The following is a 25,367-nucleotide window of genomic DNA, read 5'->3' on the forward strand; positions in this document are numbered from 1 at the left end:
GTGCCTTCCTCCCCCTCCAGCCACCCACCTCCTGTCATTCCTGCCTGCAATTTCCTCATTCGTGTACGTGAGTTGGTTCTGTTTGTCTTGTCCCTGGGTTAATTAAGACTGTAGGTAAGCTAGCATTGCACTGTGTCTCCTTGATTCCTTCTGTCTTTATTTTATTATCTTTCCTTCTTCCTTGGTTTCTTTGGTCCTGTACATAGTAATAAATTATATTCGTATTGCAAAACCTTTTTGTCTTCTTCTTCTCCTTCACATCCGTGTCGCTTTTGTCTTTTCCATATTGAATATCTGTGGCGCGATTTTGGCCAACGTTCAGGAATCGGGTTAGTCGGGGTAACTGTTAGGGCCGCTGCGCCATCCGCTCGGCAAATTAACATCTTATCCGCGGTCCGTAACAAAATATATATACGTACATATATACATATATATATATATATATATATCACTGTTCCAATACTTATGGAGGGCACTTCACTGTTCCAATACTTATGGAGGGCACTATATATATATATATATATATATATATATATATATATATATATATATATATATATATATAGATATATATATATATATATATATATATATATATATATATATATCTCTATATATAAAGGAGGAGTGTGTGTGTGTGTGTGTGTGTGTGTGTGTGTGTGTGTGTGTGTGTGTGTGTGTGTGTGTGTGTGTGTGTGTGTGTATATGTGTGTCTGTCTGGATGTCCGCTTATAACTCAAGAACTACACATCGGAGAAATGTTTTAGACACAGATTCGGAATCAGCATAAAATCCTGGTGGTTATAGGCTACGTTTTATTTTAATATCAATGGTTTAAAAAAACCGCGCCACCTGCAATTCCATGGTGGTTTGTGGCGGCGCTAGACGTTCGGGGTGTATTGCAATGGTTTGTCGGGTTTGGCTGTGGGTTCAGAATAGCTCCCATTTCTTCATGTTCTTCCACTTTTATTTTGATTCTTCCGTTACAACGCCTTCCTTATGTACCTTATATCCCCCCGACGAGGCCTCTACATAATTTCATGCGGCAGAATTTCGTACATTTTGAGTGAAAGAAGTTAGACGAAGTTGTAGGAGGAAGAAGAGGCGCGGCCACTGTGGAGAGCCTCGATCGTGAGTGGAAATGGCGGGAATTGCGTTTGTATCGCAAAGTAAAGGATCTGCATTCATTTCTGAACTTGCATTGGTGGATTGTTATACATCTGCATTATTTTTCATAAAAAAACTTTATGTTGAACTTGAAGGCTCCAAGCACGGACTATATATATAGCCCTCATTGAGGTAAAAATAAAAGTAAAAATCCTGCTATCGCTTGCCAAGCTAGCCGTTCCCCCCCCTCCCCCTCCCCCCCCTCTCCTCCTCCTCCCCCTCTCCTCCTCCCCCTCCCTCCTCTTCTCCCCTCTCCTCCTCCCCTCCCCCCCTCTTCTCCCCTCCCACCCTCTCCTCCCCTCCCTCCCCTCCCCTCCCTCTCCTCCCCTCCCCCCCCTCCGTTCCCCTCCCCTCCCCCCCCCATTCCCCTCCCCTCCCCCCCCGTTCCCCTCCCCTCCCCCCCCGTTCCCCTCCCCTCCCCCCCCATTCCCCTCCCCTCCCCTTCCTCTTCCCCCCCTTCCCCCGCCCGGCAATGCCGGGTACTTCCCATGGCCAGCTGTACGTGGGCTGCTCGTGGGCTGCTCGAGGGTTAGAAAACCAAGCAATCTTTATGTCTTGGCATCAAGTAAGAAAACCAGAAATGTTGTACACCAAGAGGTTTTGAGAAATTGAAAATTGACAAAACGCCATGTAGGAAATGTACTGTGATATTGCTCTAAAATATACATGTTCTTTTCATCATATATTTGTATTATTCTTATTCAACCCGGTTGAAAACCCCCCCTCCCCCCTCTTCCTCCCCTCCCCCTCCCACTCCCCTCCCCCCACACCCCCCTACCCTCCACTCCCCCTCCCTCTCCCCTCCCCCCTCCTCTCCCCCCGCCCCCCTCTATATATCTATTTTTTTTTTTTTTTATACAGTGCATCAGAAAGTATTCAGACCCCTTCACTTTTTTCACATTTTGTTATGTTGCAGTATTATGCTGAAATCGTTTAAATTCATTTTTTCCCTCATCAATCTACACTCAATACCCCATAATGAGAAAGAAAAAATATGAATGAAGGATCGTTTTAAGGCCATTTTCCCCGCTGGAGCGGAGGTTAGCCTTGCGGGCCCCATGACGATCATGGTTCCCTGTTTGAGGCAATGTTTTTATGGCCGGATGCCCTTCCTGACGCCAACCCTTGGTCGCCTCTTACGATGCGCAGGGATACGGTGTACCTATTCTAAATCAGGGTACACACCATGATCATTCATCCCAGCAAGCTGGTACTCAATTTGCCGACCTCGGAAGGATGACAGGCTGAGTCAACCCCCCTGGCGTTAATTCAGCGATCGACCGGGATTCGAACCCAGGATCCTAGGATCCCAAGCCGGCACCCTAACCGCTAAGCCAACACCAGGCTCCATAATGAGAAAGAGAAAATAGGATTTTAGAAAGTTTTGCAAATTTATTAAAAAGAAAAAACTGAAATATCATATTTACATAAGTATTCATACCCCTTTGCTATGACACTTGAAATTTAGCTCAGGTGCCTCCCATTTCTCTTGATCATCTTCGAGATGTTTCTACACCTTGATTTGAGTCCACCTGTTGTAAATTCAATTGATTGCACATGATTTGGAAAGGTACACACCTGTCTATATAAGGTCTCACACCTGACAATGCATATCAGAGCAAAAACCAAGCCATGAGGTCGAAGGAACTGCCTGCAGAGCTCAGAGACAGGATTGTGTCAAGGCACAGATCTGGGGAAGCCTACAAAAAAAATTCTGCTGCATTGAAGGTTCCCAAGAGCACAGTGGCCTCCATAATTCTTAAATGGAAGAAGTTTGGAACAACCAGGACTCTTCCTAGAACTGGCCGCCCGGCCAAACTGAGCAATCGGGGGAGAGGGCCTTGGTAAGAGAGGTGACCAAGAACCCGATGGTCACTCTGGCTGAGCTCTAGAGATCCTGTGAAATTACCAAAGTTCAAAGTGCCATAACTTTGTCAAAAATGATCGAAACGTCGTGAAGTTCGAACTTGATCTGTAACATATCATTAGGAAACCATGTACCAAGATTGAAATCATTAGCATTGAGAGTTCAGAAAAAAAAGTCCGGAAAACTGTTCTTTGCGTTACGGACTGACAGACTGACAGACTGACAGATGGAGGGACGGCGTGCAAACCTATAGTCCCCTCCGGTGTACACCAGTAGGGGACTAATAATCCTTACAAGAACAATAGGCTTCCAGTGGGAACCTCACTGAAAGCCGAATTAATACTATAGTGCAATATATCCAAATAGAATGTTAAATCACGGTTGTATTGAGATATTATCAAACCAGCGAACCGTCATCATCTGTTCACTTCCGCATTCGGGAGCAAGGCCCGTGTCGATCTCATTTCAAAATCATAATTGTATTGAGGAATTCCTGAAACCTCCTACTTACCTTATGACAACCGCTGGGACCCCAAAAGGTTCCATAGAAGGTCATTATATTTCCTTTTAGTAAAATATGCAACTATAATGGTTACTAAACGCTGTGACCCTGTCATGTGACCAGATCCTGAGCTCTGATTGGTGGACGTTTGTGAGGGACATACCTCCCTCACAAACATACATACATACATACATACATAATACATAACACATACAGTCACGTGAAAAAGTAAGTACACCCCATGTAAAGTTTTGACTTTTTCAACATATTTCAACATACAGCTATTTGATCTTCATTTCAACAATATTGATATAATATAACAAATATCATGAAACATTTACATTTTGTAGTCCATTGAATAATTTAAATAAACATAAATGCAAATTTCGCATGTGGACTTGGGTTTAATTTCTGAACTCGGTATATCAATCTGGTGAGTTTCTTTACGCTTCGGTGATTTCTTTGTTGAAAGAACCATGTCACTGATTGTCTGTCGCAGCAAGAAGTCAATAACAGGATTATATCACAGGTGGCGCGACAAAATGTACGGACAGGTACATTTGATGATTGGCTTCACAATCGGGTATATAAGGGTTGTTGCGTTCTGTATTAGTGGAAAACAACTGCTGCACGTCTACAAAAGTTATTGCCGCTTCCCCTGGAGATGGTCCGTCAACTCGACAATGCTGTTTGTCATTTAGTGGTGGCTTTACGAAATTCCGGCATGAAACAGCGTGCTATTGCTTGGCAGTATGGCATCACTCAAGGTCAGGTGTCAAAGATCCTGAAACGAAATGCTCAGAGGGGTGTCCCTACTCCAATACCGAGGCCAGGACGTCCCCGCAGAACCACAAGGAGGGATGATCGCCAGCTGCACCGGTTAGTCCGCAATGGCCGTACCAAGTCAGCTAATCGGCTTAGGGCTGAGTGGCAGCAACTGACAAATGTGCCTGTATCCAGAAGGCTAGTCGACCAATGACTGGTTCAAGCAGGCTATCGTGCCAGGCGTCCCCTGAGAAAGCCACGTCTGACCAGACAACACCACCAGCGCCGAATGCAGTGGGCCAGAGAGCACCGTCAATGGCAGCCAGGACACTGGAATCACGTGATCTTCAGTGACGACTCTAGATTTCTGGTCTATCGTCAAGATGGCCGCGTCCGAGTGCGCAGACAAGTGCATGAAGCCTACAACGAAGATTGTATAGTGCCAAGAGTCCAAGCTGGACGTGGTGGGGTGACCGTTTGGGCTGCTTTTCATGCATTGGGCAAAACTGACCTGGTTGTTCTGAATGGAAACCTGAACCAGTTCAAGCACAGGGCCATTCTGGAAGAAACATTGCTTCCATTTGTTCGTGCAGCCTTTCGAGGAAACTTTGTCTTCCAAGATGACAATGCACGGCCTCATCGTGCTCGCGTGATCCAACACTTTCTTGCTGACCGTGGTGTAGAGCATATGGAGTGGCCTGCCATGTCCCCGGATATGAATCTGATAGAGAACTTGTGGGCAGAATTAACGAGTCAAATCGACAACTTAGACCAGCAGCCTGCCTCTGTGCGTGACTTCCAGCAGGCTATTGTCACTGCATGGCAAGCGATTCCTGTCCAAACCTTGGCAAATCCGCAACGTGTACGTGCTCTCCTGAATGCTCGTGGGGGTTACACGAAGTACTGAACTGTAATTTTACTGTCCGTAATCCCAATCGTAATTTAACTTTTGTTTTTGTTTTAAAAAATTTGGGCTAATGTGCAAAATAAAGAGATACTTCTGGAAAACGCACAGAAGTTTGACACAGTACTGTCCATGAATTGAGTTCGATATCAGTTTACATCACTTTCAAGGATAAATTGATTTGCTTTGAAATGTCAAATGTGGTTTTTGTTTCTTTTAAAGGTCACATTAACAAAATCTAGAATAATTTCAACATAATTCCAATGAACTTTTGGTTCTAAGTCATCTTGAAAAGTAAGTTCACCCCCACAAAAAAAAAATTCCATATTAAATGCCAAGTCTGTATATAATATATATATAATATATATATATATATGTATATATATATATATATATATATATACATATATTTATATACATATATATATATATATTTATATATATATATATATATATATATATATATATATATATATATATATATATATATATATATATATATATATATATATATATATATATATATATATATATACATATATATTTATATACATATGTATATATGTATATACATATATATATATTTATATACATATATATATTTATATACATATGTGTATATATATATATATATATATATATATATATATATATATATATATATATATATATATATATATAAAAAGATGTATATAATATATATGTTCTTCCAAGAACATATATATTATATACAAGAACATGTTCTTATATATATATATTGTTGTGGATATGAGGATTATGGTTTTTTTTATTGTGTTGTATTGTATGGTAAATAGTTGTGTAATATTGCTTGATTCTGGCCCCTCCTACCTCCGTAGTGTAAAGGTCAAAGGGCGTCCCATAATTGGTCCATAAAGCATACATGTCAGCCAATCATAGAATACCCCTGTTCGATAGTTATATCTTTATTATGTGTATCAGGGTACGGCCTTGTCTTCCATTAAAATGACACTCCATTGCACCAAGTGAAATCAGAGTAGATCCCCTTTCATTCCCATTCCCAAAAACCGCAATTGCCAACTGTTCCCTCCGCGACTCCATTCGCCACGAGGTAGGCTCGGAGAAGAAGGGCGTGTCTCCACCTCGTCATAGAGGGGAGGAGTGAGCCAGCCCCAAACAACCAACCAAGCACGAGGGGTTTGGTTTGAGAGGGCGGAGGAAGAGCGATCGAGGAGGTTCGCAACTTTGGCATGATGCCATCTGCCATCATGCCATCATGATGGCATCTGCCCATGAACCCCATGATGCAACTTTGGCACACCGGAAACTTGACATCTTGGGGTGTCAGCAGTACCCAGAGTGACATAGTGGGTTCAGGCAGAGGGACCCTGAAAGTGTTTCACGCACAGAATCTGCTGCAGTGAGAGTATGGTCTCAAAGAAACAGTGATGGAGCTCTGGGGGACAGTGACAGGTGTTCAGGTTGACTCAATGGATCGAGTGGAGAGCACCTGTGTATTTGGAGCATGCAAACGGTGCAGTTGAACCCACGCAGGGTTTGTACCATGGCTGCTGCCAGATGATCCAAGTGCAAAACCTGAGCATGACTCCTCTCTTTGCAACCCTATTACCTGTCTCGATTGTACTGCTGCAAGTGACTCACTGTTCAACTCCCTTCAAATATCCACAAATCTAGAAATCCAGCTCTTGCTTTCCACATTTGTCTCCACCTCTCACTATCACTATCCTGGTCTCTTTCCGGCTCTAACTACTGCTATCCTGTAGCTCTCCAGTTCAAACACTGCCAACTGTCACTGAAGCATACACAATATGGTCACATCCCATGCTCCACACTGACTATAAAATAATACTGTCTGTAAGCCATCTCAAACTTACCCTGCATGGCACATAAAGCAACTTACACAGACACAGAATTCATAGAACACGTTACACCACGTTGTCTTCATAAAACACCTCACACACGATGTCTCTACGAGCAGCAAATTTGATTGGTTGTGATGATGTAAAACGCCGTAATATTTTGTCCAAGTACTACTAAACAGGAAGGTTTTTAAAAGTGCTAAAAAGGCGATGGGTGTTCTACGGTGTTCAATTATATGATTAAATTAAAATAAAATAAAAATTGCAAAGTTTGTAGGAAAAAAAAATGGAAATTTATCGCCATTGATGCAGTGTCTTTTACAACACCTTATTTAACACATCACATTACCTCTTCATGCACGTTGTTTGTGTCCTTTATGGCATCCTTAAAAACAGTAAGTTTCTTATTTGGAATGATTTTCAATTTTGTGACTGCCAGACAAGCAGACAGAGACAAATCTGCGCATGCGCGATCGGGACAAATTCAGAACCAAAGTACTGATTAAAAAAACACGTGTATTTTCTGATTCATGTTACGATTAGTGTTCAAAATATAACATTCAACTGAAATTAAATTGTTCCTCGATCATAGACTGACATCTATACATAGACAGACAGACAGACAAAAGTGAAACAATTGCTTATAACAAAATGCGTGGGGTAACTAATGGAATTATCATTATGAAAATAAAAGGCAATGCAATTTAACAAAACAAGAAAGAGCAATCAGAGATTGCAGACTGTGGTGAAATGGTGAAAAATTCCTGTCAATCGGACCAACGGTTGCAGAGAAAATCATATTTATTCTGTGCGGACAAACAAACAAACAAACGGACTCAAAGGCAATACCCTCTTCTCAGGTGAGGGTAACTAGAAAGAGCAAACAGAGATTGCAGACCCTCACCAGGATGTGTTTTCAGTGGTTTTTAAGGCTTTTGTGTTTAAACAAATATGGCGGTCTAACCACGTGACCGATGACGTCATCATCATGTTTTCTCCACCAATTTATCCCTAGATTATGCTCAAGAAATTTCATCTTGATCGGATGAAGTTTTGTACTTTTCGAATTATGACGTCATAATGGATGCACCTATGACATCATCATTAACATATTTTATTCCCCATGGAGAGTTCTTTACAATGAGCCATGTCTCAATTCTTTCTATGCAGCGCTTTCAGAGATATATAGGTGGAAAAATTTTCGTTTTTTCAAGATAGCGCCAGTACCACATGACCTATGACGTCATAAGTTTCATTTAAAATTCCTACAGGTAGAGTTGCACCGATGGTGAAAATTTCCTGTCAATCGGACCAACGGTTGCAGAGGAAATCATATTTATTCTGTGCGGCCAAACAAACAAACGGACTCGAATGGAATATCCTCTCCTCTGGTGAGGGTAATAAATACATGGAGATCACAATTTTCATTACACAGTATACGTTCATACATGTACAATTGTACATCCATATACGAACATTTGCTTACTCTCACTTTCACAAGACGGACTCTACAGGGTGAAAACAGGTCGCTGCAAAATTTGAATTGCACAACACGCGTGATGTAGATTGCCATTTCAAAGTGTCTTTATTACAAACTAATAACGCCTCCCTTGCCCTCGTGCCCACAAAATTGTTCTTGTTTATGAAAAGAAAAACGCATTCCGGAAACCTGATCCTTGGGAAACAAGTGTCGAGACAATTATCCAGATGTTTCATTTTTAGAATCCGCATAAAAAGCTTCGAGGAATGGGTTCGAAGTTAAGAATGCTTCAGCAGGAAGAATGAACAGCAGGGTCATGACAGCCAGAACACATTTCTGAAACAGTTAATGAAGTTGAACCGCGATACTCCATTTTATAACTGGAGACAAGTTCACACGTTCCTTAAAGGTGATAAATTAAACAGTATTTGCTTGTCACTCATGCAGCGTTCATGTCGCCGACACACTTCTGGTGGGACATGTGCTTTCATTGAACGCAGGAGGTGGTAAACTCTCTCTGGCACACCTGGCCCATTTGAACACTCTGTGGGATGAAGAAAGTACGTGTTGACAGGTGAAGCCATGAAGTCGGTGTTGGCAGCCGTCCGCTGCATCATTCGAATCGTCATTGTGGCCTACAATATAACAAAGTAAAAGAAACCATTTCAAAGACGACACCCGATGAAAGAGTCACGGCCATCAGATCTTGCTGCACCTTCGTCGGTCAGAACAGGTTGTGTCGTCTTTATTTACATCCCCACCCCGTAGGTTTCCATTGTTTTTTTGAAACAGAGAATCCTTTGAAGCATCTCCTCTCTGCCTGTTTGAAACACTGCCATTTTTCCTGCCATGGCGATTTGGCAGCATTTATCATTTGATGCTACCACAGGTGTTTCAAGGTATTCTGAAATCAAGAATTCCCATTACTGCCACAGGATAGATATGGTGGTGATAAAACACATTTTACAAGTCCTCATGTCATTGGTACAATATTGGGTCCTAACCCTAACACTAATGTTAACCCTAACCCTAACACTAATGTTAACCCTAACAATAACCGAAACGTTAACCCGAACCCTTACCCTAACAACTCATGTCATTGGTACAATATTGGGTCCTAACCCGAACACTAATGTTAACCCTAACCCTAACCCAAACACTAATGTTAACCCTAACCCTAACTCTAACCCTAACATTCCAGGGCAAAAAGCCCTTTGCATCAGTGTTGTGAAAAATGTCAACATCAAAATGAGGCACATCTGAGAGACAATCATGATCCTAAATTGACTCACACCACTCTCACCTTTGTCTGAACTCTCCCCACCCTCACTTTGTCTGCATTTGGTCCATCCTCACCTTTTCCTGCACTCACCCCACCCTGAACACCGGCTGCACTCACTCCAACCTCACCGCTGCATGCACTCGCTGCACCTTCAGCAGTACCAATCCCTGCAGATTCCTCCAAACATGTACGTACCACAGCTGACTTTTATCTCTAAAATGTTCACACTCTACTGTTACCTCAAACAAAGTAGTTCCTCCTACTGTTCTTTAATCCTGCCTATAACAATCATCAGGTTTGCTATTTCGGCACAAACCCTACAGCAACGATGACCCTCTGTCTCCACTATCTCTGACACTATACCCATGTCAACCATCTTCACTCGTTTTAACCTTCCTCCATTCTCCCGTCCCCAATTCACCTGCATTCTTTCGACTCGTTTTCTCACCACGTTTTCAGTGCCATTCTTTACCTGAGTTGCAATCTGACTAATCCAATACATGGGGAAAATAAACTCCGACTACACTTGCCACTAAAACAATTATAGACACAGCCTTCAAAACTACAACGGCACTCATAGAGCGCATACCTCCACCAGGTTGAACAGTTTACATTTTGTATCCCTCTCATTGGTCGGATCTGGATTCGGACCTGAACCAAAATCTAATTGGCTTGTTCTTGCCACCTGCCCATTTCATCCACCAAGTTCTGTTATAACCCATACGTAGCATTTGTCATAACCCGACCAAACTGAGCAACCGGGCAAGAAGGACCATGGTCAGAGAGGTGACCAAGAACCCAATGACCACTCTGACAGAACTACAGAGTTCCTTCACTGAAATGGGAGAACCTGCCAGAAGGACAACAGTCTCTGCAGCACTTCACAAATATAGGCTTTATGGGAGAGTGACCAGAGGGAAACAACTCCTGAGAAAAAGGTGCAAGGCAGCACACCTGGTGTTTGTAAAGAGGCACATGAAAGACTCTGAGAGGATGAGGCAAAAGTTTATGTGGTCTGATGAGACGAAAATTGAACTCTTTGGCCTGAATGCAAAGTGCTGCTCATCACCCATCTAACACCATCCCTACCGTGAAGCATGGTGGTGGCAGCATCATGCTATGGGGATGCTTTTCAGCGGCAAGGACTGGGAGACTGGCAAGGATAGAGGGAATAATGAATGGAGCGAAATACAGGCGAATCCTTGAGGAGAACCTGCTTCAGAATGCAAAAGTCCTCAGACTGCGGCGAAGATTTACGTTCCAACAGGACAATGACTTCAAGCATGCAGCGAAAGCAACCCTGGAATTGCTTCAGAACAAGAATGTGAAAGTCCTTGAGTTGCCCAGCCAAAGCCCAGACTTGAACCCCATTGAAAATCTGTGGAAAGACTTGAAGATTGCTCTTCACCGACGCTCCCCATCCAACTTGACAGAGCTTGAGCAAATCATGAAGGAAGAATGGGAGAAACTCCCCAAATCCAGATGTGCAAAGCTGATACAGACATACCCAAGAAGACTCGAAACTGTAATCATTGCCAAAGGCACTTTTATGAAGTATTCACTCAGGGGATTGAATACCGAAGTGAATTAGATATTTCTGTATTTCATTTTTAATTATTTTGTAAAAAATTCTAAAAAACAAAATTCCATAATAACATTATGGGTATTATGTGCAGATCAGCGACAAAAATATCTCAATTTAATCCATTTTAAAATTCACGCTGTAGCACAACAAAATTTGAAGAAAGTCAAGGGGTATGAATACTTTCTGAAGGACCTGTGTGTAGTTCTTGGCCTTATCTCTCAATTGTGGAAAATCACTTTTAAAATTATAGTATTCGAATCTGGATCTTCACCAAAATCTAATCAGTTTGTCCTTGTCACATACCCAACCTGTCCAACAAGTTGAGACCGAATCTATCCATAACAACGTTTTAAGATGTCTTCTTCACAAACAAACAAACAAACAAGCAGGTGTGAATACATAACCTCCTTCCACCTTCAGTGGCGGAGGTAATAACAACTTATCGCTTCTGACATACGAGCATCCAATCCGCTAACCGACATCTACGATATGTCGTGAGACCGCTTGCAAGAGGAGAGAGAGAGAGGGGTGGTGTAAGGTTAATCGACAAAGACATCTACACATGTGTGGTATTCTGAGCTTGGAAGGTCATTCTTTCATGGCAGCAGAATCATGATTAGATGTGGAGGTGAGAATGTTGTTTTTTTTATATCATCGCGTCAAGATAGTAGTGGAGGGCTTTAATGAGGCAGGTTGTATTTACAAAGAGAAGGAGGCTGGTTGTCCCATCTGCAACTTGAAGGTAATGGAATGTTTCAAGCATCCAGACACCATCGAATAATTATGTACACAGTACAACCTTTTTGAGAGGAAGGAACTGCCTTTTTAAAGAGTGCAAAAGCTAAAATGTCTGGAGTTAAATTGTTTGCTGAGTTTACATCTGTAATTTGCAGAAATATTAATTTACCTAAAACTTGCTCTCCCTGAACCATCCATTTCTGCAAAGAAAATCGATAATATGATGGAGGGAAAGTATGCACGCTTGTATCATCTACTCCTCCGAGAAGATTTGACCGAGGAAGCTGAAACTTTCAGGGATTCATGAGGGCACCCTGACGTTGTGTTTGTACAAGTTTCGTTTGATTCCATCAAGTTTTGAAAAAAGAATTTTTGTAATTTTTTTAAATGAATTTTTTGGGGAAAATGGAAAATACATGAGGATGAGTCCAAAATTCCACTATTTATGCTTATGTCATGAATACATTACCCTTTAAAAAGGGTAAGATGACCACCTGGTTTAGGTTTGATTACCTTGCCTCACCAATGGCCCACCAAGAGGTATCGTTAATGTTTTCCCTTTGACGGAAAAGGAATATGATCTGAAGAGTTGTTCACATTAACAAACTGTGAGTAATAAATACACCACAAATTGAAAGTGAAGAAGAGGAAATAAAATCACAAAATAAAGCAATGAGCATCCCCTGGAGTAATAATTAATGATACAGAAAAATAATCTATTCGGAAGAAGAAGACAATGCACTCAGAAGAAGAAGAAGAATCTGTAATTTATGAGTAAACGACTGTGAATATATTAGAATGTCTGGAACAGGCTTTGGTGTTGGAAATAACAAGAAAAATGAAGTTTGAATGAACTCACCAGCGTGGTGAGGATGTATCGGTAGTATGTAGACAGCATACGTAGGCCTGCTGCCTGGGGGGGACATTTGGGGTGAAGAAATGATCAGAGGTACGCATATGCATGTCGGGCAAGGTGTAACAGTGAGCTTGTTTGGGGAAGTTGGGATGGATTTTTATGGATCGAGGGTAGAAATGTGTGGTATATAAAACGGTCGAGCAACTGGGTACAATAGAAAAAGGAGTGCTACAGCATGCTGTCCAACAATGGAAAAAGGAGTGCTACAGCATGGTGTCCAACAGTGGGAAAAGGAGTGCTACAGCATGGTGTCTAACAATGAGAAAAGGAGTGCTACAGCATGGTGTCTAACAATTGGAAAAGGAGTGCTACAGCATGATGTCTAACAATGGGAAAAGGATTGCTAGAGCATGGTGTGGTACAATGGAAGAAGGAGTGCTACAGCATGGTGTCTAACAATGGGAAAAGGAGTGCTACAGCATGATGTCTAACAATGGGAAAAGGATTGCTAGAGCATGGTGTGGTACAATGGAAGAAGGAGTGCTACAGCATGGTGTCTAACAATGGGAAAAGGAGTGCAGTGGCATGGTGTGGAACAATGGGAGAAGGAGTGCTATCGCATGGTGTGGTACAATGGGAGAAGGAGTGCAATGGCATGGTGTGGAGCAATGGGAGAAGGAGTGCTATGGATAGAATGGTGTCGAACAATGGGAGTAGGAGTGTGATAGCATGGTGTGTAACAATGGGATATATCAAAGGAGTGTTGAGACATGTATATGGGTAGTGTATAAATTAGGAAGGTGTATAAAATGCTGTAATGTAAATTTCAGGTGTCATCGGACATAGGGTCACAGTCGCGGTGTGACAGTAAATGCTGCATACAATCAGGCGCATTGTATGAGGTACTGATTGGGCCTGTGTGAGACATGATGACGAGGGTAGGTGAACAATGAGTCACGATGAAGAGCAACGATGTGTATCGAGGTGCAGCTGGGTGAAATGGAGCGAGGTTAAGTGTGATAAAGTGAGTCGAGGTGGATCCAGCCAAATATGTGAGATTCAAAACAAGGGCAGGTAGGAGAGAGAGAGGGAGAGGGAGAGGGAGAGGGAGAGGGAGAGGGAGAGGGAGAGGGAGAGAGAGAGAGAGAGAGAGAGAGAGAGGGAGAGGGAGAGAGGGAGGGAGGGAGAGAGAGGGGGGGAGGGAGAGCTGTTGAGTGGGGGAGAAAGAGGAAGTGAGAGGAAGAAAAAGAGAGAGGAAGAGAGAGGTGGGAGAGAGGGAGAGAAGGAGAGAGAGGCAAGGAGAGTGAGAAAGGAGGAAAGAGAGAGGGAGGGAGAGCTGTTGAGAGGGGGAAAGAGAGGAGGGAGAGAGGAAGAGGGAGGGAAGGAGAGTGAGAGAGGGGCAAAGAGAGAGGGAGGAAGGGAGAGCAAGAGAGGGGGGGGGGGGGGGGGAGAGAGAGACAAAAGAGGCTTGAAAGAAAATTGTATGAAATGTGCAAATAAAAGTGTATGAGCAGTGTCCAAGGTTGGAGTAGAAATGATTTGTTAAAAGGTGTGTGAGAAAAGGCCGAGCACTCAAATAAATGCACTGGGTTGAAAAATTGCTTTTTCACATATTTCTGGTTGTGAATTGCAGTTGTGTGGTTGGTTGAGTACCGTATGAAGGATGGCCAGCGCACGTGGTGCTGAGGCATCGATGATGATCGTGCTGATCTTGTCCTCCCTAATTTCCTTGAGTAGTGGCGTGGGATCTGCTCCCTCTGGGACAAGGCGCACACTGAACCCCTCGCGTGAGATCGGAAACCTCTTCATGAGCTCCTCGTGCCTCAATAGGCCTGCATACACGAGTGGAACAGAATATTTGCCACTGGTGTAGCAGTTCTCCTTTGATACTCTTCAATATTAACTTGCAGTCGAATTTCGTTCTTTTCAGAGGTGGATCCAGGACTGAAATTTGGCGAAATGGTTTATTTTATATAAGAATTCACATTATGCAGTGGAACTAGTCAAGGAAAGTACCATCCATGCAAGAACATCCAAAATTAAATACATCTCCCTGAACCACTGGCATTACATTGCTGATTGTTTTCATACACCTAAGCTGTGTCCATACGTTGCTATAAACTAGTCGGTACAAATTCACAGTAATTTTGATCCATAGTCACCCTTTGACGTTCACACAAAACGTTTGACGCGCTACGCTGAACAAAATGGCGCATGGTGTAGCGCTATGCTGAACAAAATGGCACATGGGGTAGCACTACGCTGAACAAAATGGCACATGGGGTAGCACTACACTGAACAAAATGGCACATGGGGTAGCGCTACGCTGAACAAAATGGCACATGGGGTAGCACTATGCTGAACAAAATGGCGCATGGAGTAGCACAAAGCTGAACAAAATGGCGCATGGGGTAGCGCTACGCTGAACAAAATGGTGCATGGGGTAGCGCTACGCTGAACAAAATGGCGCATGGAGTAGCACTACGCTGAACAAAATGGCACATGGGATAGCACTACGCTGAACAAAATGGCACATGGGGTAGCGCTACGCTGAACAAAATGGCACATGGGGTAGCACTACGCTGAACAAAATGGCGCATGGGGTAGCACTATGCTGAACAAAATGGCACACGGGGTAGCGCTACACTGAACAAAATGGCGCATGGGGTAGCGCTACGCTGAACAAAATGGCGCATGGGGGAGCGCTACGCTGAACAAAATGGCGCATGGGGTAGCACTACGCTGAACAAAATGGCGCATTGGGTAGCGCTACGCTGAACAAAATGGCACATGGGGTAGCACTATGCTCAACAAAATGGCGCATGGGGTAGCGCTACGCTGAACAAAATGGTGCATGGGGTAGCGCTATGCTGAACAAAATGGCGCATGGAGGAGCACTACGCTGAACAAAATGGCACATGGGATAGCACTACGCTGAACAAAATGGCACATGGGGTAGCACTACGCTGAACAAAATGGTGCATTGGGTAGCGCTATGCTGAACAAAATGGCACATGGGGTAGCGCTACGCTGAACAAAATGGCACATGGGGTAGCACTACGCTGAACAAAATGGCGCATGGGGTAGCACGACGCTGAACAAAATGGCACATGAAGTAGTGCTAAGCTGAACAAAATGGCGCATCGGGTAGCACTACGCTGAACAAAATGGCGCATGGGTTAGCGCTACGCTGAACAAAATGGCGCATGGGGTAGCGCTACGCTGTACAAAATGGCGCATGGGGTAGCACTATGCTGAACAAAATGGCACATGGGGTAGCGCTACGCTGAACAAAATGGCACATGGGGTAGCACTACGCTGAACAAAATGGCGCATGGGGTAGCACTACACTGAACAAAATGGCACATGGGGTAGCACGACGCTGAACAAAATGGCACATGAAGTAGTGCTAAGCTGAACAAAATGGCGCATGGGGTAGCACTACGCTGAACAAAATGGCGCATGGGTAAGCGCTACGCTGAACAAAATGGCGCATGGGGTAGCGCTACGCTGTACAAAATGGCGCATGGGGTAGCGTTACGCTGTACAAAATGGCGCATGGGGAAGCGCTACGCTGTACAAAATGACGCATGGGGTAGCGCTACGCTGAACAAAATGGCGCATGGGGTTGCGCTACGCTGTACAAACTGGCGCATGGGGTAGCGCTACGCAGAACAAAATGGCACATGGGGTAGCGCTACGCTGAACAAAATGGCACGTGGGGAAGCGCTACACTGAACAAAATGGCACATGGGGTAGCGCTACGCTGAACAAAATGGCACATGGGGTAGCACTACGCTGAACAAAATGGTGCATGGGGTAGCGCTACGCTGAACAAAATGGCACATGGGGTAGCGCTACGCTGAACAAAATGGTGCATTGGGTAGCGCTATGCTGAACAAAATGGCACATGGGGTAGCACTACGCTGAACAAAATGGCACATGGGGTAGCACTACGCTGAACAAAATGGCGCATGGGGTAGCACTATGCTGAACAAAATGGCACATGGGGTAGCGCTACGCTGAACAAAATGGCGCATGGGATAGCGCTACGCTGAACAAAATGGCGCATGGGGTAGCGCTACGCTGAACAAAATGGCGCATGGGGTAGCGCTACGCTGAACAAAACTTCTTTTTTTTTCTTTTTTTTTGTTGTGTACTGAATCGAGGCTCGTGAAAGAGCTAACATTTATTTCACAAACAAATCAACCAGTCAAACAAAACACACAAAAAGAGGGAGCGGAAGACAATATGGAAATAAAGGTGCAGCACACAACCACAACATTTGAGAGCAGGGAGAAGTGTGGGAGGGAGAGGACTTGGGGGCAGGAGGCGTGGGAGGGGGAGGGCGGGGGGGAGAGGTATAAAACACAAGGGGACCGAAATTAGCGGGGGTAGAAAAGATCAAGGTTTTGGATGGGGGAGGATAAGAGATGGTGGTGAACAGCTGTTTTAAGGACCTGGAGGGTGCAGTGGGATTGAAGAGAGTGACGGAGTTTGTTCCAGAGGCGGGAGAAAAGAGGAATGAAGGAGTGAAGGTGAGCAGAAAGTCTTGATTTTGGCAGTTTAACCATAAGAGGGTTGCAGGCAGATCTTGTGCGACCTGTAGGAATATTTGGGGGACAGAGCCCAGAGAGGGCTGGGGGGGCAAGGCCAGAGAGGAGTCGGTAGAAGACGGAAAGACCACCAACCTGCCTGCGGTGAGTGAGTGAAAGGCCCTTGGAGTTAGCTTCATCGCGGGAGATTCCAATGATTCTGAACGCTTTGGTTTCAACAGCGTGAAGACGGGCTAGGTGTGAGGCAGGAGCACCAGACCAGAGGGGAGAGCAGTATTCCATAGAGCTGCGGATGAAAGCCTTGTATGTGGTGAGGAGCTCAGGTGTGCCAAGGAAGGACTTCGCACGACGGAGGATGCCCAGTCGGCGACTGGCTTTGGAGGCCAGATTTGAAATGTGGTTTTCCCAGGAAAGATCATGGCAAATAGTGAGACCCAAAAGCTTGAGTGACAGAACTTCTTGGAGAGGATTATTCAGAAAGTGGATGGGAGGGTTTTCCAGTCGGTCTTTTCGGAGAGACATCGTAAGAGTGTGAGATTTATCAGGATTGAAAGACAAGTTCCATTTGTTTGCCCAGTCTGTGATTTTGTCCAGGTCTGCAGAGAGTGAGGAGGCTGCAGACTGCCGAACTGAGGGATGAGGAATGGAGCGACAGAGCGTAGAGGCGTCAGCAAAGAGATAGAGAGGATTTTCAAGAGTCAGAGAGATCATTGATGAAGACCAGAAAAAGCACAGGGCCCAGAACACTACCTTGGGGAACTCCAGCCTGAACAGGCAGAGGAGATGAGAGAAACCCATTCAGGGCCACACGTTGACTACGACCAGAGAGGAAGTCCGCCAGCCATGCGTGGAGATTTCCATGGATACCAAAGGAGGAGAGTTTGGTGAGCAGAGCAGGGTGCCAGACCGTATCGAAGGCACGTGAAATGTCAAGGGAGACAGCTCTAATTTCCTGTTTGGCGTTGAGGACCTCCATCCATTGTTGAGAAAGCAGAAGCAGCATGTCCAGAGTAGAGTGACCAGGTCTGAAACCAAATTGATGATCAGAGATCAAGCCATTGGAGAAGAGGAAAGATTTCATATCTGAAGCAATGATGGATTCCATGACTTTGCTGATAATTGGGAGAAGGCTGATTGGTCTGTAGTTGCTGGGATCTGTTTTTGCACCTTTTTTGTGCAAAGCGGTGATGTTGGCTGATTTCCAAGCAGATGGCAGATGACCTTGAGCAAAAGAGAGGGTGAAGAGAACAGAAAGAGGGAGTGAAAGAGCAGAACATGATTTTCGGACCCGTGGGCTGATGCCGTCAGGACCAGTTGCAGAATCAGAGTCGAGGGTTGACAGAAACTTTTCCACCTTGTCAGGAGGAAAGGACACAGAGTCCAGGAGCAGCTGGGTACGACTGGGTACGGTGGGTACAGAGAGGGATGGGTTTGGGACACAAGATTTAGAGGCAAACACAGAGTTGAGGCATTCAGCTTTTTCACGTGCGGAGTCAGCCGTTAAGCCGTTTCAGGTGAGGGAGGGGATGGAGGGGGAACAAACACCAGAAACAGATTTGACCAGACGCCACCAGGATTTGGAAGAGGGAGACAGATAAGAGAGTTCGGTCTTGAGAATGGTGAGATAGTTTCCTGGCTCTCCTGAGGGTAGACACACACTTGTTTCGGGCTTTGTGAAAGGAAATGAGATTTCCTTCCGTTGGATTTGCTTTCCAGGAGACGAAAGCAAGTTGTTTCAGGGCAACAGCCTCACCACAAGATTCCGTGTACCATGGACGGGAGGAAGGGTATGACAACTGAAGACGAGATGGGATAAATCTGTGCATGAGAGAGAGCAATTTACTTTGAAAGAAATTCCCAGGATGAGTTGATGTCAGAGGCGGTAGAGATGGGAGACCAGTCCAGATGATTGATGGCTGCTTGAAGACCGTGCCAGTTGGCCTGAGTGAAATGCCAGACTCGTCGACGCTGAGGAGGCTCTCTGAGAATGGTCAGAGAGATGTCCACTTTGACAAGCACATGATCAGATGAGCCGATTGGAGCAGAAGAAGAGCAGCAGACATTTTCAGGGAAGTTTGTCATAACCAAATCCAGAAGAGAAGATGCTCCGTTGATTGAGATCCGGGTCGGGAAATTGACAGATTGTGTCAATCCCAGTGAGTCGCAGAAGTCCTTTGCTGAAGAGCCATGGCTGGTGAGAGAGGTACCCACACCCAGCCAACTGGCATGGTGACAATTGAAATCACCACATATGAGGAAGAGAGAGTTGGGATGGGTAGATAGAAGTTGGTCCATATTATCAGACAGTGAGATGTAGATGGAGTCATCGCTGTTTGGTGGACGGTACAACACACATATGAACAAAAGGTGGGAGCGAAGGGGAAGCCGTATCCAAAGGTATTCCTGGGGGTGAGTTGGAGAGAAGGCAGTGGAGGGCGAGTGAGGAAGAGAGTTTTTTATAGAGATAGCAACCCCACCTCCAGGACGAGGCTCAGGTCTATCATACCGGAGGAGGAAGTAACCTGGGAGAGATACCAAGGCATCAGAGACATCATGAAGGAGGAAAGTTTCTGTTAATGGTGCATGGGGTAGCGCTACGCTGTACAAAATGGCGCATGGGGTAGCGCTACGCTGAACAAAATGGCGCATGGGGTAGCGCTACGCTGTACAAAATGGCGCATGGGGTAGCGCTACGCTGTACAAAATGGCGCATGGGGTAGCACTACGCTGTACAAAATGGCGTATGGGGTAGCGCTACGCTGAACAAAATGGCGCATGGGGTAGCGCTACGCTGAACAAAATGGTGCATGGGGTAGCGCTACGCTGAACAAAATGGCACATGGGGCAGCGCTATGCTGAACAAAATGGTGCATGGGGTAGCGCTACGCTGAACAAAATGGTGCCTGGGGTAGCGCTACGCTGAACAAAATAGCGCATGGAGTCGCACTACGCTGAACAAAATGGCACATGGGGTAGCGCTATACTGAACAAAATGGCACATGGGGTAGCGCTACGCTGAACAAAATGGCACATGGGGTAGCGCGACGCTGAACAAAATGGTGCATGGGGTAGCGCTACGCTGAACAAAATGGCGCCTGGGTTAGCGCTACGCTGAACAAAATGGTGCATGGGGTAGGCTACGCTGAACAAAATGGCGCATGGGGTAGCACTACGCTGAACAAAATGGTGCATGGGGTAGCGCTACGCTGAACAAAATGGCGCATGGGGTAGCACTATGCTGAACAAAATGGCACATGGGGTAGCGCTACGCTGAACAAAATGGCTGCACCATGTTCACACGGACTTCCTCTGTACTGTATTACAGTAGATCTAACCAATAGATAGATCTCCGATCATAAAACTAGCATTTACTGATTGGGTCTGTAGTAGAGCTGATGACAAAAGTGAACGGCTTTAGAGGGTTGCTTTATAAGTCGTGGAGAAGCCATTTTTTAAACCGTTCATCCTTGAACTCTCTTCTCCCTCCTGGATCCACCTCTGACCTTTCATATGATATTCTTGTTCAAGTTGAGGATTCCTACTGACTCCCAAACATTGACCTGGCGACATCCTGAGTGATTTTGTAAGCACATGTACATACTCACAGTTGGCCTGAGTACACAACAGGCTGCAGATCGAATGATTGAAAGCAGTGAGCAAGCTGGCAACCGCACGGCTAATATCCGCTGGGTTCGGGAAGAGATTAACGGAGGAGCCACGAGGAGACTGCACAGGTGTGTTCTCCTCTGGGCCCAACTTTACGTGGGGAATCTGCAGCACACCATGCACACCCCCATGGTCAAGATATCAGCACACCATGGTCTTAAACAAGTGCAACACAACCTTATCCAATAAATATGCGTAAAGGAAAAGGAAGGAACTGCCTTTTAGACACTGCAAAAGCTAAAATGTCAAGAATTAAATTATTTGCTGAGTTTACATCTGCAATTTGCAGAAATATGAATTTACATTAAACTTGCTCTACCTAAACCATCCATTTCTGGAAAGAAAATCGATATACGAGTAAGTATAATGGGGGACAAAAAAAAAAAGTATGGACGCTTGTATGATCTACTCCTTCAGCTTCCGATGTGGCTTTTACTTTGGAAGCTGAAACTTTCAGGGATTAACGAGGGAACCATGAAGTTTTGACAGTACAAATTTAGTTAGATTCCGTCAAGTTTTGAAAAAAATTCTCGTTTTTTAAATGAATTTTTTCACCCATCTCGGAATTTTCTTCCTCGGGGAAGAATTTTCAAAAATTTGAATGGGACGGGGGTGGTTGCGAATTTCCTTTTTTGGGGAGTGAGTGGTCACAAATTTTCAAAACGTCCAAAGAATAGGCCTAATTTGATAAAATGTTATCAAACCAAAGTTGCAGGAAACTATCGATTTTAGTGGGGGCGGAGCTATTCAGATCTTGAATATGTACATCGAAAACTGTACTTCGGCCAGAATTCCTGGAAAATAAATGAAGAGAAAATTTATTTTGAAAAACTATATTGTTTGCGGCCAAAAATAAATTGCAATTTGAACAAGTGCATCAAAATGCAAAGAAAAAAGCCAAAAGCAGTGAAAGAAGAAAAATATTGGAATCCATTTGTCAGAATGCAAGACATTGCACCCGTAGGGTGGGTATTTGACCGTAATATTAAATCATCAGATGTATAGTTTTTTTGTGCTTTTGGAAACTGGCATCTTATCAGTTATGTTTTGTTATTTCTAATATTGTAGGAAAATAAAGTTTAGCTGTATGAATAACATCTGTAATCATTTAATTAAGGAAATACCAGTGATAAAAGCTAGGGAGTGATGAAAGACAATGGTATATGTCATCATAGCACCTCACTTATGGTTGTCTTAATAACACTTGCATCCATCATGTCAACTATTATACCCTCCATCCCATTAAAATGTTCAAAAAGTCTTTTTGATACAATCAGTTTAGTTTTTAATCACAAGTACAACTAGAACGGCACTCGGTAGAGCGCATACTCCGCCAGGTGAACAGTTTACGTTTTGTATCCCATTGATAGGTCGGATCTGGATTCAGATATCCACCAAATATCGAATCGATTCTTCCTTGTTCCACCTCCAATCTGTTCACCAAGTTTCGTCTACATCCATCCATAACTTTTTGAAATATCGAGGTATCTATCGTTTTTTGGCCCTATCTCTCAATGGTAAAGAATCACTTAAAAATTATCGTATCTGGATCCGTATTTGGATCTCACTAAAATCGAATCGATTCTTCCTTGCTCCATCTCCAATCTGTTCACCAAGTTTCGTCTACATCCATCCATAACTTTTTGAAATATCGAGGTATCTATCGTTTTTTTGGCCCTATCTCTCAATGGTAAAGAATCACTTTTAAAATTAGCGTATCTGGATCCGTATTTGGATCTCACTAAAATCGAATCGATTCTTCCTTGCTCCATCTCCAATCTGTTCACCAAGTTTCGTCTACATCCATCCATAACTTTTTGAAATATCGAGGTATCTATCGTTTTTTTGGCCCTATCTCTCAATGGTAAAGAATCACTTTAAAATTATCGTATCTGGATCCGTATTTGGATCTCACTAAAATCGAATCGATTCTTCCTTACTCCATCTCCGATATGTTCACCAAGTTTCGTCCACATCCATCCATAACTTTTTGAAATATCGAGGTATCTATCGTTTTTTTGGCCCAATCTCTCAATGGTAAAGAATCACTTTAAAATTAGCGTATCTGGATCCGTATTTGGATCTCACTAAAATCGAATCGATTCTTCCTTGCTCCATCTCCAATCTGTTCACCAAGTTTCGTCTACATCCATCCATAACTTTTTGAAATATCGAGGTATCTATCGTTTTTTTGGCCCTATCTCTCAATGGTAAAGAATCACTTTAAAATTATCGTATCTGGATCCGTATTTGGATCTCACTAAAATCGAATCGATTCTTCCTTACTCCATCTCCGATATGTTCACCAAGTTTCGTCCACATCCATCCATAACTTTTTGAAATATCGAAGTATATATGTTTTTTTGGCCCAATCTCTCAATGGTAAAGAATCACTTTTAAAATTAGCGTATCTGGATCCGTATTTGGATCTCACTAAAATCGAATCGATTCTTCCTTGCTCCATCTCCAATCTGTTCAAAAAGGTTCGTCCACATCCATCCATAACTTTTTGAGATGTCGAGGTATATATGTTTTTTTTGGCCCAATCTTTCAATGGTAAAGAATCACTTTAAAAATTCTCATATCTGGATCAATATTCGGATCTTAACTAAAATTGAATCGATTCTTCTCATCACACACCTAACCTGTCCACCAAGTTTTGTCTGGATCCATCCACAACCTCATGAGATATCCTGGCCACAGACAAACAAAGAGACAAACAGACATACAGGGGTGAAAACATAACCTCCGTCCACACTGGGTGCCTGAGGAAATTTATAACGAGTGTTTCAAATACATATACCCTTAAAAAATAAAAGCAATTAACATTTTAGGCTCTTCTTTACTTCACTTCTAATTTCCATCACTGTTCCTCCTGAGTTGTTAGGGTTAGTTGAAAGCATTGTTTTTAAAACGTTTGTGAACGTGAACCTGAACAAAAGCAAGCGTGGGCACGAATTTAAATACCGAGGAAACAATGAAAGGCACCATTGGGGCAATTCGGACAGGACGAGCTATCCTTCGGTGGGAAATGCACCGGAAAAAGAGTGGCTACTTTTCCAGCATGCCAAATCATTCGAGAGACAAGACTGATGTTGTATATTATATTTGGGAGCGACTCGACACTCTACACTAAAGGCTCGATTATGGACCTTTCCACTGGAACCACCCCATTTAAATACTGCTGTGTATGTGTAACAACTTCTATCAATCAGTTTTACTTGAGCTTTAATAAATGTACCGAAAAAAGATTTTGAATGCATCTCTGCCCGAACTCAGCACACTAAAATTGATGCAGAAGACACCATAACAGCATGTGCAGAACTAGAACGACACGACTGAGTGCGTACCTCCACCAGGCTGCACTGTTTACTTTTTGTATCCAACTGATGTCAGATCTGAATTCGGACTTGAACCAAAATTTAATCGGCTTGTTCTTGTCCCCGAACCAACTCATCCATCTAGTTTTGTCATAATCCGTCCACAAATTTTTGAAATATCATCGTATATATCCTATTTTGGCCCTATCTCTCAATGGTGAAGAATCACTTAAGAATTTAAAAAACTTCTCGTATCCGGAGCTGAATCTTCCCCAAAATCGAATTACTTCTTCCATGTCAAGCTTGTTAGTTTGACATAAATTACCAGTTCTCTGGTAATTCCCTGTTTGTCGTTAAAGGCGGCAAAAATGGTTGGCGTCAGGAAGGGCATCCGGCCGTAAAACATCGCTTCAAAAAGGGGACCAAAAAACAACAACAACCACGGTTCCCAAAAAAGGCCAACCCCTGCTTTGCGGGGAAAAATGGCCTCTAAAGGTGGTTATTTTTTGTATATTTATGTCAAACTACTTCTTCCAACCTGGCGTTGGCTTAGCGGTTAGGGTGCCGCCTTGGGATCCTAGGATCCTGGGTTCGAATCCCGGTCGATCGCTGAATTAACGCCAGGGGGGTTGACTCAGCCTGTCATCCTTCCAAGGTCGGCAAATTGAGTACCAGCTTGCTGGGATGAATGACCACGGTGTGTACCCCGGCTTAGAATAGGCACACTGTATCCCTGCGCATCGTAAGAGCATGACCAAGGGTTGGCGTCAGGAAGGGCATCCGGCCATAAAAACATTGCCTCAAACAGGGAACCATGATT

At 43.8% G+C, this 25,367-nt stretch overlaps 1 protein-coding gene across 1 annotated transcript in view; it reads right to left on the reverse strand.

Moving 5' to 3' along the window:
* The window catches only part of GRIK5 (glutamate ionotropic receptor kainate type subunit 5), a 516,667-nt gene that overhangs the window by 358,580 nt on the left and 132,720 nt on the right, over positions 1-25,367 (reverse strand). The window contains exons 5-7 of the mRNA XM_078782648.1: positions 21,167-21,332; positions 14,659-14,837; positions 13,009-13,062 (exon numbers count right to left, since the gene is read on the reverse strand). Coding sequence (XP_078638774.1) covers positions 13,009-13,062; positions 14,659-14,837; positions 21,167-21,332 — 399 coding nt within the window. The remainder of the gene's footprint in view (positions 1-13,008; positions 13,063-14,658; positions 14,838-21,166; positions 21,333-25,367) is intronic.

This window comes from Myxine glutinosa, chromosome 7, assembly GCF_964187855.1.
Source record: "Myxine glutinosa chromosome 7, kmMyxGlut1.1, whole genome shotgun sequence".
NCBI lineage: Eukaryota > Metazoa > Chordata > Myxini > Myxiniformes > Myxinidae > Myxine > Myxine glutinosa.